General features: G+C 41.1%; 3 protein-coding genes across 3 annotated transcripts; all 3 read right to left on the bottom strand.

The window, feature by feature from the left end:
- Positions 1 to 1751: 1751 nt before the first annotated feature.
- Positions 1752 to 6557, bottom strand: LOC102707669 (clathrin interactor EPSIN 1-like). Its single transcript, XM_006652690.3, has 11 exons — positions 6207 to 6557; positions 6036 to 6087; positions 5326 to 5405; positions 5163 to 5241; positions 4915 to 4998; positions 4671 to 4816; positions 4096 to 4314; positions 3629 to 3732; positions 3045 to 3235; positions 2299 to 2905; positions 1752 to 2194 (listed from the first exon to the last, which is right to left on the bottom strand). Exons 1-11 carry the CDS (start codon positions 6245 to 6247, stop codon positions 2001 to 2003), a joined length of 1797 nt encoding a protein of 598 aa, XP_006652753.1. The 5' UTR covers positions 6248 to 6557; the 3' UTR covers positions 1752 to 2000.
- A 1252-nt stretch (positions 6558 to 7809) lies between these two features.
- Positions 7810 to 10789, bottom strand: LOC102707393 (cell division cycle 20.2, cofactor of APC complex-like). Its single transcript, XM_015836199.2, has 6 exons — positions 10028 to 10789; positions 9661 to 9933; positions 9277 to 9546; positions 8580 to 9170; positions 8328 to 8485; positions 7810 to 8180 (listed from the first exon to the last, which is right to left on the bottom strand). Exons 1-5 carry the CDS (start codon positions 10166 to 10168, stop codon positions 8336 to 8338), a joined length of 1425 nt encoding a protein of 474 aa, XP_015691685.1. The 5' UTR covers positions 10169 to 10789; the 3' UTR covers positions 7810 to 8180; positions 8328 to 8335.
- Positions 10790 to 12899: 2110 nt separating this feature from the next.
- On the bottom strand, positions 12900 to 16119 carry LOC102704978 (P-loop guanosine triphosphatase YjiA-like). The gene is made up of 10 exons (XM_015836335.2): positions 15850 to 16119; positions 15519 to 15584; positions 15149 to 15329; positions 14861 to 15057; positions 14677 to 14727; positions 14510 to 14601; positions 14333 to 14400; positions 13998 to 14083; positions 13756 to 13860; positions 12900 to 13379 (listed from the first exon to the last, which is right to left on the bottom strand). Exons 1-10 carry the CDS (start codon positions 16105 to 16107, stop codon positions 13242 to 13244), a joined length of 1242 nt encoding a protein of 413 aa, XP_015691821.2. The 5' UTR covers positions 16108 to 16119; the 3' UTR covers positions 12900 to 13241.
- Between the last annotated feature and the right edge of the window lie 638 nt (positions 16120 to 16757).

The following is a 16757-nucleotide window of genomic DNA, read 5'->3' as shown; positions in this document are numbered from 1 at the left end:
TAAATATATTTTAAAGAGATAAAAGAGAAGAAATAAGAGCAGTGAACTATAAAATATTTATAGTTAGCTGTAACACAGACTCCATAAAACAATGTGTGTATGATAGATGGAACAATGTAGTATATGTTTTATAAATAACTATTATATGAATTGGAACAATGTAGTATATGTTTTGTAGATGACTATTATAGCATCTTTAAGAGAATGATTAAATTTTTACTCTCTAAATCGGAATTTAGCAATTTATTTTAGTTTTGACAACTTGAATTCTGAGAGCATCTCTAAGGTACTCTTCATCCCCACTCTCCAAATCCTGTCAAGGGAAGAATGATAAGAGGGTCCCACCGACATGGGACTCACGGATAGCAATTTTGCTAATGAGGGAATGAGTTGCCAGATTTAGTCATTGAGAACTCAAGTTTAGTCATTCAAATGACATGACAAGTCAAATAGTCCCTCTTTTGAAAGATATTTTTTATGTAAAATTATCAAATTTAAGTATGGCAAGTGAAATGATTATTTTCTTGAAGATGCTCTTAGATGGATTATGGGTAAATCGAAACTAGTAGTTGATTATACTATTAAACTTCAAGTGAAAAGACCGGATAACTGCATGAAAATCAAATCTTTGTGGATAAATGGATGTAAAACCTAACGACGTGCGGCGATTTGGGGCCACGCAAACGAAACCAGTTTCGGTGGAAGGAATATTCGGGTGCCAGGTGGCAGGGAGGAGAGGGTAGCGGTGGGGCCGATGTGCAGCGAGAGAGGCGGGGAAGATGTTGGCGTTGATTGTCGCTCGAATATTCGCGCCAGCTTTGCCTCTTGACTTCTCGCGCCTGTGACTGGCGGCCAACTTCGCGGACTGGTGTGAAGAGATATGCAAGGGATCTGATCGGAGCAGAGTAATTGAACGGTTTTTTCTAAAATTTTTGTAAAATTTCTCTAATTCGAATAAGTCCTAGCTAAGATCGTGTTATATTTAGAGGTTGGTTTTGGCTTATTAACCACAAACAAAACAATAAATATAATTAACATATGATAAATTAAGTAGTAATCATCTAAAAACTTGAAAAAAATTGATTTATTTGATCTTTTATAAGTTAGAGAAGACTCATCTTATGCATACAACCAGTTTTGACCTGTCTACTGAATTCCCACACAGTTGTACCGTACTACTGAAACCCGAAAGTTACGAGTCAGTTTGGGACGTTGGATCTCTTTAGATACAGGGCCAGGTTATTCTCTCTCGGACAAGAAGATGCACTAGCATCAATTCACTTCAACGAGTTCTCATTTCTCAAATCTCAACCGAGGCCGCGTTTAGTTCACAAGAACTTTTCCAAAAACATCCTATCGGATTTTTGGATATCTACATAAAGCGTTAAATATATATAAACATTAAAACTAATTACACAGTTATGAAGGAAATACTAAGACGAATCTTTTGAGCCTAATTAGAACGTAATTAGCCATAAGTGCTACAGTAACCAACATGTGCTAATAACGGATTAATCCCGACGAAATCTAAAATTTATTTTATAATTAGACTACGTTTAATACTTTAAATGTATGTTTAACGTTTTGATGTGATGTTTTTGCAAAACTTTTTTTAAACTAAACAAGGCCTAAGTTCTCACCTGATTTTGCTTTGTCACAGAAGAAACAGTATAATTCACACAGGATTCTAGAATGTGCAAATATGGAACGATCCCATGTTGTCGAACCATAAATCGCAATAAGAAATATGATTTACATAATCGCGGAATAATAGCACCGTTGAATTGAATCAGGGTGTGACATAGGAGTCGCTTATCCGCACATCCAATAAATACAATACAAGCGCGACAAGACAAACCAAGATCACGATACTTGGATGGAGGCGACTGTGAAGGAATGAAAGCACCAAAAGAGGGGGTAAATTGAATCGAACAAAAATAAATAAGGCACAAGCCGGCATTCCAACAGTAAGCAGCATAGAGAAATCCTCACAAGAAAGCTCATTTAAAGCCGAACTGGTACTTGTTGTAGTTGGCTAAACTCTCGACGCCACCACTTTGTGTGGATGAAGGAATCCCCGACATTCCTAGGCTGGAACCTGCTGCACCCATGGTCCATGAGGGCATAGCTTTCTCCTCAGACCCATCATCGAGGCCACCGACAATTCCAACGTCTGCTAGGTTCACCTTCTTTGCTGCAATTCGCGACGAACAATGAGAAACCATTAGTAATTCTTCCGTCAAGATATGGCAAGCTGATATCCTTGTCAAAAGGGCAAGGAGAAAAAGAGGAACTTACGTCCAGTTATGTTCAGATCAATCAATCCACGGCTCAGAGAGTCAGCCCATATGCCAGACTTCACCTGAAAATTTTCTTTCTTGGTATCTGACTTGGGAGCAGCCAGAGGTGCTTGGTTTGTCCTTCCAGAGATGGTACTCGAAGAAAGATCAAAAGGATCCTTAGCTGCTTCCTCACTGTGCGATACAAAGGCACCAAAATCAGATGCATCGGCCTGAGGATTTGCCAAAGCTGTTTTCCCAAGATTGCTACTTGAAAAATCGAATGGGTCCTTTGCTGTTGTTTCTACAGTGCTTGACACAAAGCCGCCAAAGTCAGATGCTGCTTGAGGTTTCTGACTTGGTGTGCTGATATTTCCAACAGAACCCTGCGTGGGTGGTGGTATACTAGATGATCCAACATTGGAGTTGAAGTCGCCAAATGGATCAGATCCATCAAAGCTGTTTATAGGAATAGCACCAAAAGGATCAAAAGGTGCAGGAACTGTGTTCTTAGACGTTGAAGTATTCGCTTCAGATGTCGCCGAACTTGGTGGTGGAATAAACCCTGTCTGCGGTGGAAAGGCTGCTGTGAAGGCTGGCTGTTCCACAAAAAGGTTTACATTACCCTGCAGTATCATTTCGATAAACACGCTGTGTCATGACAATGGATTGAAGAACTATATGATTTCTAGATTTAATAAAGCACAACCAAATATTTAAAGCCGTGAGAATAAAATATATCTATTAGTCTAATGATAACCAGACCTGGACATCTGGACGTGCAGTTGTTTCTGTACTTGGGGCTGCTGATTGGAAATCTGCATCAGCAAACAGATCAACCTGAGAGTCTGCAGAGTTGTTTGTTTCAGGTGTTGCTGCTGCAGGCACGTCAATGAAATCATCCAATAAGTTTGGGGCAAAAAGATCCACGCCACTGGTATTTGCATTAGCTGCACCTGTACATAAAGATAGAAAGAATTAAGGATCACAGCTACATATATATAATTATTATCCTCATGTTTACAAGACATCATATAAAATTGCTACTTTTCATGATAATGGAGAAAACCCATACACTTGTTCCGTTTAGCCAAAAATAGATATAATGATCAAGATCTATTTGTTTTATGTTTCCTGTAAGAGGTCGTTCACCTGATGACCTTCTAACTACAGTTGGGAAGAAAACAATAGTATAATTGCACCACTTGCAAGATGTAAATGCAGAATTGAGAGATTAGATGCTTGAAAAAGTGACAGTTTAGAAATATTCTGCCAAGACTGGAAATGCATTCAATAGTACAGTAAAAACAAATATCTTGGTAAAGAAATAGCATAATAAAACAAGTTACCATTTGAAGAAGATCCACGAGGATCAAAGTCATCGAAGTCATCCACATTGCTTTTTGCATTAGACGAGGACTTCAAGGGGCTGGGTGAATGGGAATCCTCAGTCCTGGTAATTCAAACAGATACAACATCAGGGGGATGGAGCAACAAAGCCAGTCTGATGCTTGGAGTCCAGGAATGTTACTGGTCATCATTTATCATGCTCCATAACAAGGGCTCACACATTCAGCATTACTACATAAATTGTGTTCCCACAGCACCTTATTTTAATTCACATTTGGGATAAAAGTGACGCAACTCATTCAACCAATTTACCACCAAACCCACCCAACACATTTACCATCTAAAGCTATTATATGATTCTATCGTACTGGTTAGCCAATTTAAATGGCTATAAAATCCCAGGCTAAACTATAAAAATCAGCAGCTGCTACTATATGTATGGAAAATGTAAGGAATCTTGAAGCACCTTCTATTCACATCCTTTCTTATCCTGCTGCCAGATTTCTGGCCACCGGTATAACTTGGAGATGATTTAACAGGTTCTTTATCCCTGTAACTGTCACCATATGAATCAGCTTCCCTTGTGCCACTAAAACTTCCATAACGTTCACCAGAACTATAGCTGCTACCAAATGAAGCAGAACTTGATTTATATGATATTCCTGTTGACGACAGACCAACATACCTTCATCCACAATAAAGATATGATGACAATTAGAGCTGTACAGCATGAATAGACAGCCAAAAATGATATACTCCATCCGGTTCCATAACTCTTGTCATTTTGGACAAGGTTGAGGTCAAACTTTTAAAACTTTAACTATCAATAACTTATAAAATATTTAGTTTGAAGACACTAGGACAATATGTATAGATGAGCCTTAAAAGTACTTAAAAAAAATAAATATATGTCTGTTTTTGCATATTAGAACAGAAAATTATAGTCAAAAGATAGGTCGAGACCGTGTCATTGTCCAAAACGGCAAGAATTATCACACTGGAGGGCAGTAACACAACTTATTGTTTTCCTAAAGAACTCACTTGTCACGATTACTGGCTGCTTTCTCCCTCACAGACTTTATTTTCTCCTTGTCATTTAGGATTCCCAGTATAGTTTCAACTTTCTTTCTCACATTTATTCCAGCATCTTTTCCATTAGGTTCCACATACTCAAAACTTGAAAGAACCTTAACCAATACAGCACAAAGAACAGAAATGTTTAATGGCATAAACTTCAAAAGGAGAAAAGAAAGAAATCATAAACAAAAGAGCAAACCAGACATACCGAGATCTTTGAGTAGTGATCGAGAATGTCATCAACTGCCCGCTCAGAACCATTGGCTATTAAGTACTCAATAATTGTCAGAGCCTGGAAATTAATAATTATGTGAGTAACATTGCTGATGCAAAACTATGCACATACCGAAGTTTGCTGTTCCCTTTGTTCAATGGTTTTGGCACAGTGACAATGCAGAACTGATAGTACAAAGCATGGTACTTGACAAAGAAAATACAAAAGGTCAAGAATTAAACCTTATACACGTGACGCCATTTCGGGCCTCGCTCAGACAGCCTAGTCCAGAGGACACCCATTACCATCTGACATTCAGCGCTACAGGATTTGGGAGCACCATGTCACTATGTCAGCATCAAATACAAGGGGAAGATGCATATTAAATAACAGATTGGAACTTACAACTTCTTGGTGGCATGCGATAGCTCTGAAAGAGTAGTTCCATGAGGGCCCCAAGGTTCATCGCTTGTTGCATCAAGCACCTGAAATTTTCAAAAGAAAGAAATAATGCTCATTATATAAGAAAAACATCAAAGGTAAAATTCAAAGCTAACATATTCCTATAAATTTCGCAGTTGAAGTTAATAAAATATATATCTGTAATCTATTACCATAGTAGAATAATCAAACATGCACAGAATGGGGTGAATGTAGTATTACAGATGAAAACCCTTACAGTCATGATCTACACCATGGATAGGGTAAGCGATTGTTAAAGTAATATAAATATCAATTATCAGGAGTGCTACAAAATGTAGCACGAACTTAACAATATCCACACATCAGCTCCAGACAATAGCCTTCAACTGTATAAATTTGGCAATATAGATATTTCAATTGAAATCACTAGAGATCTCTGGTTTACCTCTTAAGTCCTAAATAGTAAACACATTGCAAACTTAATTTCGGTACTCCTGAAACCCAATTCCTTAAAGTACTGCTGCAGCATGATTACATGAGTTCTACCGCACGGAGTCAGACAACAAACGTATCAAAGCCACACGATTATGCACCAAACCCAAGCTCCCACATCCATCATACGAACAAATCCAGGTGTTACTGTTTCACTACAAAATTACACATATAGAGCTAAGATAAAAGTGAGATCGCACCTTCTGTTCGAGCTCTGGGACCTTGAGCACCTTCAGATTGACCTCCCTCTTTCTGCAAGGCCACGCGCACGGAGAACGGGTCAGGATCTCGCGGATCCAACTCAACGCACGCCATATCTACGAAAAAATCGAAACACCAATGGCGAGATCTCGGCTCGGTCCACAACTTACATCTCCCGCACGGCCTGATCGAAAACCTTCACGAAATCCATCGCCGGAGAGGACCCTCCGGAACCAACCGCAGACCACCCCTGGGGTTTCTAAAGCGAGAGATCTGGGCTTCGAGGCGCCGAGTCGCGGTGGCCGCTGACGAGAGTGGCTCGCCTCACACTGTGTTCGGTGGAAGTTACCAGAGGCCCGGTGGGGGTGGGGGACGCGGCCAAGGCTTCCCGGATCCCTGCGAGCGCTAGGGGTTGACGGGCGCGAGCAGCTCGATGGCGAGCTCGTCGGTCCGCCGGATGGCGCGGGCCGGAGGAAGCAGAGGAGGGGGAAGCGGCGAGGTCGGCGAAAGGCCACTCGCGGTCGCGGAGCAGAGGAGATGGTGGCGCTCGTGGGCCGGTGGGCGATGGCCGGTGGTTGGAGACTACGATGGATGGCCAGGATCAAGTTGGCACTATCCGACGGACAGCATGGCGCCAGAGAGGGAAACCCTATCAAAGGGCCATGATCAGTCCATCAAACCTTAATAAAAAAAATGCAATGTAAGTAGCTAAAAGTTACGATCTCCATTTTAGGTTGTAAGATGTGTTGAGTAAATATTTTCTAAGTTTGACAAGGTTTTTTAGAAAATACTTACTTCATTCCTATATAAGTTATCTTTTAGTTCAGTAAAAAAAATACTTTTGAACTGACTTTGGACTAGGAAGATAAACTATGGTAATTTGGTGTTGAATTTAATAAAATTATTTGGTGTTATATATATTTCTAGACTTTTTCTATAAATTTAGTTGACTTTACAAAATATTTTATGATATAAAAAAAGAGAGATCAATGTAATTGACAGTCAAGTGTTTTCCTCGTAGTCAACAGCCTAACATCACAAACGACAAATGTGCTGTTCCTTGCCACCTGAAGCGCACAAATGGGCCGACACACGTAATGCAAATTCTTAGCTGAAAGAGAAGCTTGGGAAGCTAAAAACGACACTATGAACTGCCACTTAATATAAAGTAAAATTGTACAATATCATGACTGGCAAACCAATGGGGGAAGGAGAAGCGTAGAAGACCCATCTCAACGATTTCCTGGTTTGCCCAAAGAGTCTCAGAAAAATTGACTTGACAATAATTCCAATCAAATTACAAGTTACACAACGAATAACTTAGGCCTCGTTTAGTAATTATCTTATTAGCCCACGATGAAAATGTACCAACAAGCTAATATACAATTAATTAATTATAAGCTATAAAAATTCAAAGAAAAATTAATATAATTTTTTAGAACAAATTTTTATAGATTTTTTTAAAAAAACACATACCGTTTAATGGTTCATAAATCATACGCACTAACGAGAGAATATATGTTAGAAAGGAGTCCCGAACATGGCTTTTAGAGCATCTTCAGCCGCTCATTTAAATTTGGTCATCCATATCACCATTTAAATGATCATCTAAAATAGTTTCGTCCTTCGTACCTCTTTTACTCCAGCGAATCATCTATATATGACACATCCTCTATATCTCTTTAAAGAACGAAGAGATAACATGTTTCTCTCTCCTAATATGAATGATATCTAAAAATAGATGATGTGATAGATGTTCTGTTGGAGCTCGAATTTTACTCTTTATTATCTATTTTTGGATGGAGAATGGGATATATGTGCGGCTGGGGATGCTCTTGCTGGTTGACAACCAAAGAAAAGAAGAGCAAGTATGTTACCGACAGAAAATCTATATTTTTAAATTCTCTTTACATCAAACAGGTCTTGATGTACATAAAAACAAGTTATCAACATACTAGAAAACCATTTACACCAAACGCGCCAAAATTAAATTCTTCTGCTTTTCTTTTGGGATGAATTCTTCTGCATGTAATGTATGATGATATCTTCTGCCTAGCGTCAGCTCCTGTGACGCAATGACCCTGCACACCAAGCCTGCTTCTTTACGAGTTATCAGTTATGGCTCGACGACAGAACCAAGGTACCTGCAAAAACACATAGAACACAACAGCACAATGAGCTAACTGTAGTTGTTATATAGGAGTACACATGAAGCTTTTGGACATCACACTGACGAAATTGCTGAAGTAATTTGCAGAAAGCACTAGAGCAACAGGAGTAAACGTACTTACTCTGTTCCTCAACGAATATGAATATGGTTGGAACTGTTGAACATCCCAGTGTGGGAAGCCTTGGTTGCTGTCTTGGGTGCTTCAGGTGTTCCAAATACGTTCCAGAATCTCAGGGTCTCGTCTGCTGCAGCAGATGCTACTGTGAGGCCATCAGGGCTCTGCAAGATTACCACAAGACGAGACAAATAGTCAGCGATTTGTTCACAGCAACATATGTCAATTTAAACGGCGAGTACAAGGAGCAAAGATTACCTGAGCCATGAAAAGGACACGAGAGGTATGGCCAGTGAGTTCAGCCATCTTAACCATCGAAGGGTACTTCCACAACGTGAGCTGATTCTGAGTGAATCCATGTGAGCTTAGCAGCTCTCTCTCATTCTTGTTCCAGACCAGCGAACACACTTGTGACCCAGTGTCGATCGAGTTGAGGCATGCGCCGGTATGTGTGTTCCAAAACTTGATGCACCGGTCACTACCACCACCACCAGATGCCAGCAGGTTGCTCTGGAACGGGCACCACGCGAGAGCCTTTACAGCAGCCAAGTGATCCTCAAGCCTGTGTAACCACTGGGTTCGGCCGGCAGACGGCATAGAGGATGCCATGGACACGTCCCAGATGTGCAGTAGATTGTCGTTGCCACCACTGGCAAGCTGCTGCCCTGATCCTGACCACTTCAGGCCACACACCTCCTGATTGTGCCCCTGGTATGTCTGCACAACATGGTTCCTAATCCTCACATCATTGTTCACAATCTTGCCGTCCATTCCACCAGTTGTGAGGATGTTGTTGTTCCATGCCAGTGAACCGACCCTCGAATCGTGCACACCTCGCATTGTCCTTAGCTGCATAATCAATTGCAATCAGTAACTAAGCACAACAGTACAGGCATAAGGCATTGTTAATAGAAACATTGAAACCCATGATCACGAGAGACCAAGAGGAACTAACCAGTCGGTTTGAGCTGGTGTCCCAGAGCTGGACATCAGAGGAGTTGAGACCGATGGCGATATGCCGGCCATCGGGAGCCCAGCTAACACTGGTGATAGGGCCATCGTCCTCATCAACGGTGACGAGCTCAGACGTAGAACCAATCGAGGCATCCCAGAGGTACACCGAATTTCCCAGAGCAATGGACAGCACATTGCTGTTTCCCCAGTCCAGCAGGTTGAGGTAGTAATCATCAACGAGCTCTGGAGCATCCAGAGTCCTCTCGGCGGACTGTACCAGGATTTTTCAACCAACGCACATCCAATCAGGCAATCAGCAACCATAATCCACAAGCCACTAGACAATGAGAGCTCAGCAATGGACACTAGAACCAGGTGTTCATACCTGGGGAATGTATCGGCGCTGCTTGGCCGGCTTGGCTTGGAGGGAAGCCGCGTCAGCACGGAGCTCGGTGAGGATGCTCTCGGGCTCTGGCGGCTTGTTGCGGAAGGAGAGAATCCTGGTGCGGTTGTTGAGGATCTTCTCGGCCAGCAGCTTCCGGTACGCCTCCTTGGCCGGGGACGCCGCGGCGTTCTCCTTGTCCTTCCTCGGCTCCGTCAGCAGGTAGTGCGCCATGTCCATGTCCATCGCCGACCTGTCCGGAATAAATCTGTCACCCTGCGAAACAAGGAGGATAACCCGCTCGGTCATTTCGTCAAACAGCTTGTGCGCGCGCCTTGGATAGGCTTAGAAGTTAGAACAGTTAACTCACGTAGCACTTGGCTGACGGGTTGCGGGACGCCGTGCTCAGCGACGGCATGTACGGTCTGGATCCGGCCTCCTGGAGCGGCGGTCGCGGCGCCGCATATCGCATGTTCTTCTCCGATGAGATCGAGCGCGAACCTGCATCCATGGGTCAGAAGCAAAGGCAGAAACAATACACAGGGCACAGCGCAGCAACAACAACAAGAAGAAGAGATGAATCCAACACGAACAAGATCAGCGCAGACGAACAAATCGATCCAAAAACAATCCGAAATCAACACCCGCTGACGAATCAGAAAGAGGAAAATTTTCACGCCAACGAACAACTCAAACCGGGAACCGACAAGAAACCAAAAGGCGAAAATAATCCAAACGCAAAGAAATTTCCCCCAAAGATCAAGATACCTCACAAAAGAAAGGAAAAAAACCACGGGCGCAAAGGAATTCCACCAAAGATGAATCGATAAGAAAACCAACAGGGGAAGATAATCCGAACGTAAGGGAATTCCACCAAAGATCAAGAAATCACAGCGAAATCAACGACGCGGACAAGCAAATCAAGGCACAAACAGGCGATGCAGCGCAGAGATTTCAGATCAGTAGACCGAAGAGGAGAGCGGGGGATCCTGGAGAGCTCGGGTCGCGAGGCAGCGCCGGAATCGCTCGCGAGATAGCACGGAAGTCAGGGAGAAGCGCCTCGCGAAGTAGTATCCTTGTGGGGTTTATTGGTAGATCCGTGACAATTTTTGTAGGGAACGGAAGCGGGAAGAGGGGTCTTGGCGACCGCAACGGCTTTTAGCCGTGTGTCCGAGAAAAATAGCCGTTGGGTTAGCAAGTTAGCAGGCACTAAGGCACAATACTACGGAGTATTAGCAGTAGCTATTAGCTGAGCTGAGACCATCGTCATCTGGTATAATTAAAGGGAAAATTACAAGTACAAAATTAAAGATATGTCATCCTGACTCATATATCATTGACTCATGCGAGTTCCATATGTCATCGGTATAACATACCAATAACATATCTTTAACTTTGCAAAATTATAATGACACGTTTACAAATTTCCCATTAAATGAGCTTTTGCAAATTTGTCATTGTCTTTTTTTAAATTGCAAGGATGACAGTTCTGGTGGCATTTTTGTAATTTTCTAGTGATAGATTTGCAATAACGTTTTAAACCAGTGGTAAATTTGCAATAGTCCCTATATTAAAAGTGTAACTCATGGGTTAATATTCCCTTAGTTTCATATTATAAGATTTTTTTTATTTGTCTAGATTTATTCATGTATCAATGTATATATTTTGTATATGTGTCTAGATTCATTAATACAAATATGAACCTAGACAAGACCAGAAAGTTTTATAATACAGAACGGAGGGAATATTAGATAATAAAACTAAACGATTATCAATTTGTCATCAGAAACACTACCATATGAAATTCTTCTAGCCAATGGGATCACAAATTTAAGTCATACTACCTTTGTTTCATATTGTAAGACTTTCTAGCCTTATCTAAATTCATCAATTAAAGAATGTATATAATTGATATATATGTCTAAATTTATTAGCATCCATATAAATTTAGGCAAGTACCTTTTATTTTCTTTTTCTTTGACGTGTAAATGTATATCTTCTCCCTTCCCTCTTCGCTCATCTTTCACACCTCCTCTCCACACTGGTCATTGTTGGCGGCGTGAACAGTGACACATCAGGTATGGCAGTCAATGTTGCAAAGCTTGAGTGCAGCGACACAACTCAAGCATGGTGGCGGGTCCCTGGTTGATTAGGCACGAGTCAATGATAAGAGTAGGATCACTAGATTCATTAGCATCAAGGCACGGGAACAACAGATTTGGTGTCGATGAGATGAAGCAATGGATCTACGACGGTGAGCAATGAGAGAGGACAGTTCTATAGGGACGACGACAACAACAATGACCTAGTAGGGCTTTACCATGGGTGAGGGTTTTTACCCTTTTTTTTAGTTTTCTATTGATACACCGATAACTTCGTAGATATCATAGTGATACTTTAATGACACCTCATCAGCAAATAACATATATCAACTCAATAATTGTATATCACAGCTATTACCCACATGTATCATGCATGGTATATAGGTACCAATTGATACTCATGGGTATTACTTATTGTACCAGCCGATACCCATGATACCGGATACCAACCAATACTCATGGTACCAGTCGATACCTATGGCACTAGATTAAAGAAACCCAGGTACCAGCTGTCCGCTGACATCTATGGGTATTATGTACCACCCATCATCATCGCTCTTTGCTCAACCAATGAGTGTCAATTGCCAGGAATGAGATCCTCTACATTAAAGAAGAAAATGCAGATGAGCTACAGTACAGTGCATTTGGTATACCTCTCAGCCGCTGTATTAAAATGGATGGCCGAGATTTATCGCTACAGTAGCTAAGAGTGTTTTGGTTTACTGATGCTACGGTATTTTTGTTTACTGTTTATGGCATTGATTCGTTGTTCCTCTCACATTAACAATGCTCCTTTACATTACTGCAGAGGATCCAGATCCCAATTGCCAATATCTTCCCTTCTCGTTCACCTTTTCTCGGTAGCTTCACACTCACTCCTTGTTGCTATCGTGGGAATCACGTTGTTTTGGGGGCTTTTGAGGAGGAAGTGGGAGGCACAAGATGACATAAGCCTCATAAAAGTATCCCGCCTCATGACGGGATCACTTGCTGTAGTCGTCCTTGAGTATGGTGATGTTATTTCATTATTCTACTGTCAGCTCAATGTTTGCATTCCTATATTCATTGAAGCAGAGTAATCTTCTGGCTAGAGTACTTGAGATAAACTGATGCTCAAGGTTCAATCAACGAGTAACAACCAGAGGCAGAACCATGCATTCGCAAATAAAACCATGGAGACATGCAATCTTAGTTTTCTCTTAACATACTTTGTTGTCTCACTGTCCATACTCCATAATACACTAGTATGATCCTGACACACATGGGGATCCCATAAAATATAAATAAACGTAAACCATGCCCTTGTGTATCACGTGCAAAATCCAGTACATTGGTGACAAACAGTAAGCGATTTATCAGTGAACGGGAGCAAACATCGGCTGAAAAGGAACAGTGTCTTGTATAGTTTGATCATGCGCTTGATTACTTGTCATGTAGCATATCATGTTTGGCCTCATAGGAATCAATACGTGACCAGAGTGTTCACAGTAAGCAGCCTTTGAAGGCTTTTCGAAGTGCAGCTTCATCCAGATTCCTTCCAATAAATACTAGTTTGTTGATTCTTTTCTCATCAGGCTCCCATGATTTAGCTGGGCATCCCTCCAACATAGAGTGCACACCCTGTAAATTTTTGATTTTGAGAAAGGGTTGCTATGGATGAATACAAAATTAGAATGGAATGAATAGTAAAATCACTAACAGAAGTGCTTTCTGTACCAACAATGGATAACCAAAGGCACTGATAGATCACAGAAATATTAGAGTACAAAAGCTACTCCTTCCATCCCAAAATGTAGTTGACATGAAACTTAAGAAAATATGTGAGAATGATTAAAGAAATGTTGTGATTGATAGAGAATGCAGGTAAGAAAATTAAATGAAGAATGGTTGTGATTCATTGAAATGATAAAGTAGGTGAAGAGATAGCTTTATTTTGGGACAAAGGGTGGGCGAGAGAAATAGCTTTATCTTCGGACAGAGTACTATATTAGCTAACCTGGAACAAAAAACGCCCAGTTGACTCATTTACGGAGATTACACCCTTCAATCTATAAAGATCCTCCCCTTTCTCTTCAACCAGTCTCTCAAGCCAGTCATTCACCTGACAAAGACACTAGTGATTGATCAGTTGATTTGCTGAGTATAATTCTAGTAGCAAAGGGCTAAAAGCCTACGAATAATCATATTTTTAAATAGATGTTCTCAGTGAATTAGTTTAGCCCAAACGTACACTCTTACCTCATCAAGATCAAGTACTCCCTCCGAAACAATGCTAACACTTGAGACAGCTGAATCATGGACATGTCCATGATGGTGCTGGTGCCCTACAAATCAGTGGAGTACAAACTACATAGTTATCTGATTGAATTGAGGAAAGAAGCGCGTAAAAGAATACAGACACAGACAATTTGCGGTAAAGATCTGGCAGCTATCTCAGTTTTTTTCAGAAATTACCTATCGTCATTTCTTCATTAAAATGTTTATTTAAAGATTTCCTGAAGGAAACCACTAACCCTTTCATAGAGTTTTGGAAACACTGGCATGATGATCTGGGATATCAAAGTAAAATATACCATGTTCATCTCCAGCAGCGCAATGACCTGTCTCTTTTCTTTCATGCAATTGGACTTCTGACTCAATCCTACACAAAGCTTATCTCAGTAAGGGAAGACAAATATAATTTCTAACTCAGGATAAAAGCCTAAATGTTCTTCAGCACCCCCCAAAAGAAGACTCCATGCATAACTAACCTTTCAAGGTCGTAACCCCCGATTCCTAGAACAAAATCCATGTCAACATCACCAAACTTTGTTTTTCTCATCTGTGCCATTCCATTTATGAGCTACACAAAAAAGAATCAGCTTAAAAAAACCAGCTTGTATTTTTGTTTCTGAAGGAATTGTCTCTATCAATTTACCTTAATTTTGTTAATTAACACCTCAAGTGCTGCATCATCAACCAAATCAGTCTGCAACAATGGATATTAAGAACATTAGGAAAATAGCATTGTTTTACGAAGTTGTATTTTTAAACCAGAAAATGCAGAAAAGATAGCATTTTATAATAATTATAATAATGACTAATGGGGCTATGTACTATACCTTGTTCAATATAATCCGGTCTGCATAGGCGACTTGCTCTACTGCCTCATTTACAACCCACCTGGCTTTTACTTCATTCAAATGTTTCATGGCATGCTTACAATCAACCATAGTAACCACACCATCAAGCTTCACATATCTAGAGACTAATTCATCAGAACAGAATGTCTCAATGACAGGGCCAGGTTTTGCAAGACCTGGATTATTGACATTGTAAAACTATGAATCTTCAAGAGAAGGAGGCATTCCCAATTCCATATAGTAGAAATATTATCCAGTGAGACCCACCTGTTGTTTCAATAACAATATGATCAAACCTGTCCCCCTTTTGCTTAACCAACTTCAGAAGCATCTTTACAAGATCCCCTCGGACAGTGCAGCACAAGCAGCCATTGTTCACCATTACAATGTCCTCAGCAACCGATGAATGGCTTGCAACGAGTGAACTATCAATGTCCACCTCACCAAACTAAGAAATAACAGAGTTAACATGTGGCCAACAGTCACCAAGATACTTGAATGCAAATGTCGATATATTGTAAAACATAGTATCAAATCCGAGGTAAACAACAGAAAATCTGATCTGAATATTCTGTCATACATAACTAAACAATGCAATTTTGACAAGTCCACAGGACATATGGTTGCTTCCAATTACCTCATTCTCAATTACAGCAATTCTCTTCCCATGCTGTGAAGTTAAAATGTGATTCAGGAGGGTGGTCTGTAAAAGGTAAACTCGCAACAATTAGCTATCTTTACTGCACAAGCATAAGTTTCCTATAAACTGCATCATCATATATGTTATTTAAATCTTGGGAAGCACAACATAGTTCAAAGATCCAGAGTCTAGAATGGTTTTAATTTGATTTTACAGCCATAGCATTAAGTTCTTGCATTCTATTTCAAGCGATTCTCAAATACTACACTTCTAAATACTGCAGTACAAGGGAAGGCAAGGCCGCAAGGGCAGGTACAAGCTTGCGCACCTTGCCGGAGCCGAGGAAGCCGGTGATGACGGTGGCGGGTACGCGGGTGTCCAGCGCCTGCGCGTCGAAGGCCGTGTCGGAGAGACGCCGCGGGAAGACGGTCGACGGCAACGGAGCCGGCCGCAGGAGAGGCGACGGGGAGCTCCGAAAGCGCTGGGAGAACGAATCCAGAGGGCAGCGGAGAAGGGCGGCGGAGGAGCAGGACGCGGCTGTTCTGCTCGCCCTGGAGAGCAGCAGCCGCGCCGCCGCAGCAGCCATCTCGCGCCGGCTACGGGGAGGCGCGCGGCGGAGCAGGGAGCTGAGGCTTTTCGTGGGGTTTTGTCAAGCGCAACCCTCACCGGGCCCAGGCTAGCAGCGTACCCCCGCCGGTAACGCCGGTTCCATGTCATTACGGAGCACGGACAAATCTATATTCAAACTTTTAGAACCTTTACAGTGTAAAACGTTAAATAACTTCCAAAATATTTAAGTTCAGATTCACTATTCGGATAATATTTATTGTTTTAGACCAGAAGACAGTCTTAAAAAACTTTAACCACTATTTTCTATTATAACATAAAAAATTAACAAAGATACGATTTTATCAATGCACTACCTCTATTTGAATTTTGTACTAAACTATAAGCATTTATATCACTTTTTTCTCAATATTAATTTCTACTTAAAAATGTTTACGTTTTGAAACCAAGATAGAAACTTTTAAGATTAAACTATACATGTAGTCACAACACTTTTCTAAAGTAAACATTTATAGCTAAAGTTTTGAAAGTTTGATATCAATCTTATCCAAAAAATCAAGGGAAATTTATAAACGTGTCATTATAATTTTGCAAAGTTGGAGATATGCCATTGGTATCTCAATGACATGTAGAACCCACGTGAGTCAATGACATGTGGGTCAGGATGAC

This window comes from Oryza brachyantha, chromosome 4 (genome assembly GCF_000231095.2).
Source record: "Oryza brachyantha chromosome 4, ObraRS2, whole genome shotgun sequence".
In the NCBI taxonomy this organism is placed as follows: Eukaryota; Viridiplantae; Streptophyta; class Magnoliopsida; order Poales; family Poaceae; genus Oryza; species Oryza brachyantha.
The sequence above is the reverse complement of the archived record's forward strand: the minus strand, read 5'-3'. Positions and strand labels throughout refer to the sequence as shown.

Excerpts from the sequence above, each read along its gene's own strand:
- LOC102707393 (XM_015836199.2), bottom strand. The coding sequence starts at position 10,168 with ATGGATGCAGGTTCGCGCTCGATCTCATCGGAGAAGAACATGCGATAT. Across the intron at positions 9,547-9,660 it reads AGCGCCGATACATTCCCCAG|TCCGCCGAGAGGACTCTGGA; the intron begins GTATGAACACCT and ends ATCCTGGTACAG. Across the intron at positions 8,486-8,579 it reads GTGTCCTTTTCATGGCTCAG|AGCCCTGATGGCCTCACAGT; the intron begins GTAATCTTTGCT and ends GTAATCTTGCAG.
- LOC102704978 (XM_015836335.2), bottom strand. The coding sequence starts at position 16,107 with ATGGCTGCTGCGGCGGCGCGGCTGCTGCTCTCCAGGGCGAGCAGAACA. Across the intron at positions 15,585-15,849 it reads GCTTCCTCGGCTCCGGCAAG|ACCACCCTCCTGAATCACAT; the intron begins GTGCGCAAGCTT and ends TACCTTTTACAG. Across the intron at positions 14,401-14,509 it reads GGGGGTTACGACCTTGAAAG|GATTGAGTCAGAAGTCCAAT; the intron begins GTTAGTTATGCA and ends AGCTTTGTGTAG.
- LOC102707669 (XM_006652690.3), bottom strand. The coding sequence starts at position 6,247 with ATGGATTTCGTGAAGGTTTTCGATCAGGCCGTGCGGGAGAT. Across the intron at positions 4,817-4,914 it reads ATCACTACTCAAAGATCTCG|GTTCTTTCAAGTTTTGAGTA; the intron begins GTATGTCTGGTT and ends GTATTGGTTAAG. Across the intron at positions 3,733-4,095 it reads AGAAAGGATGTGAATAGAAG|GACTGAGGATTCCCATTCAC; the intron begins GTGCTTCAAGAT and ends TTGAATTACCAG.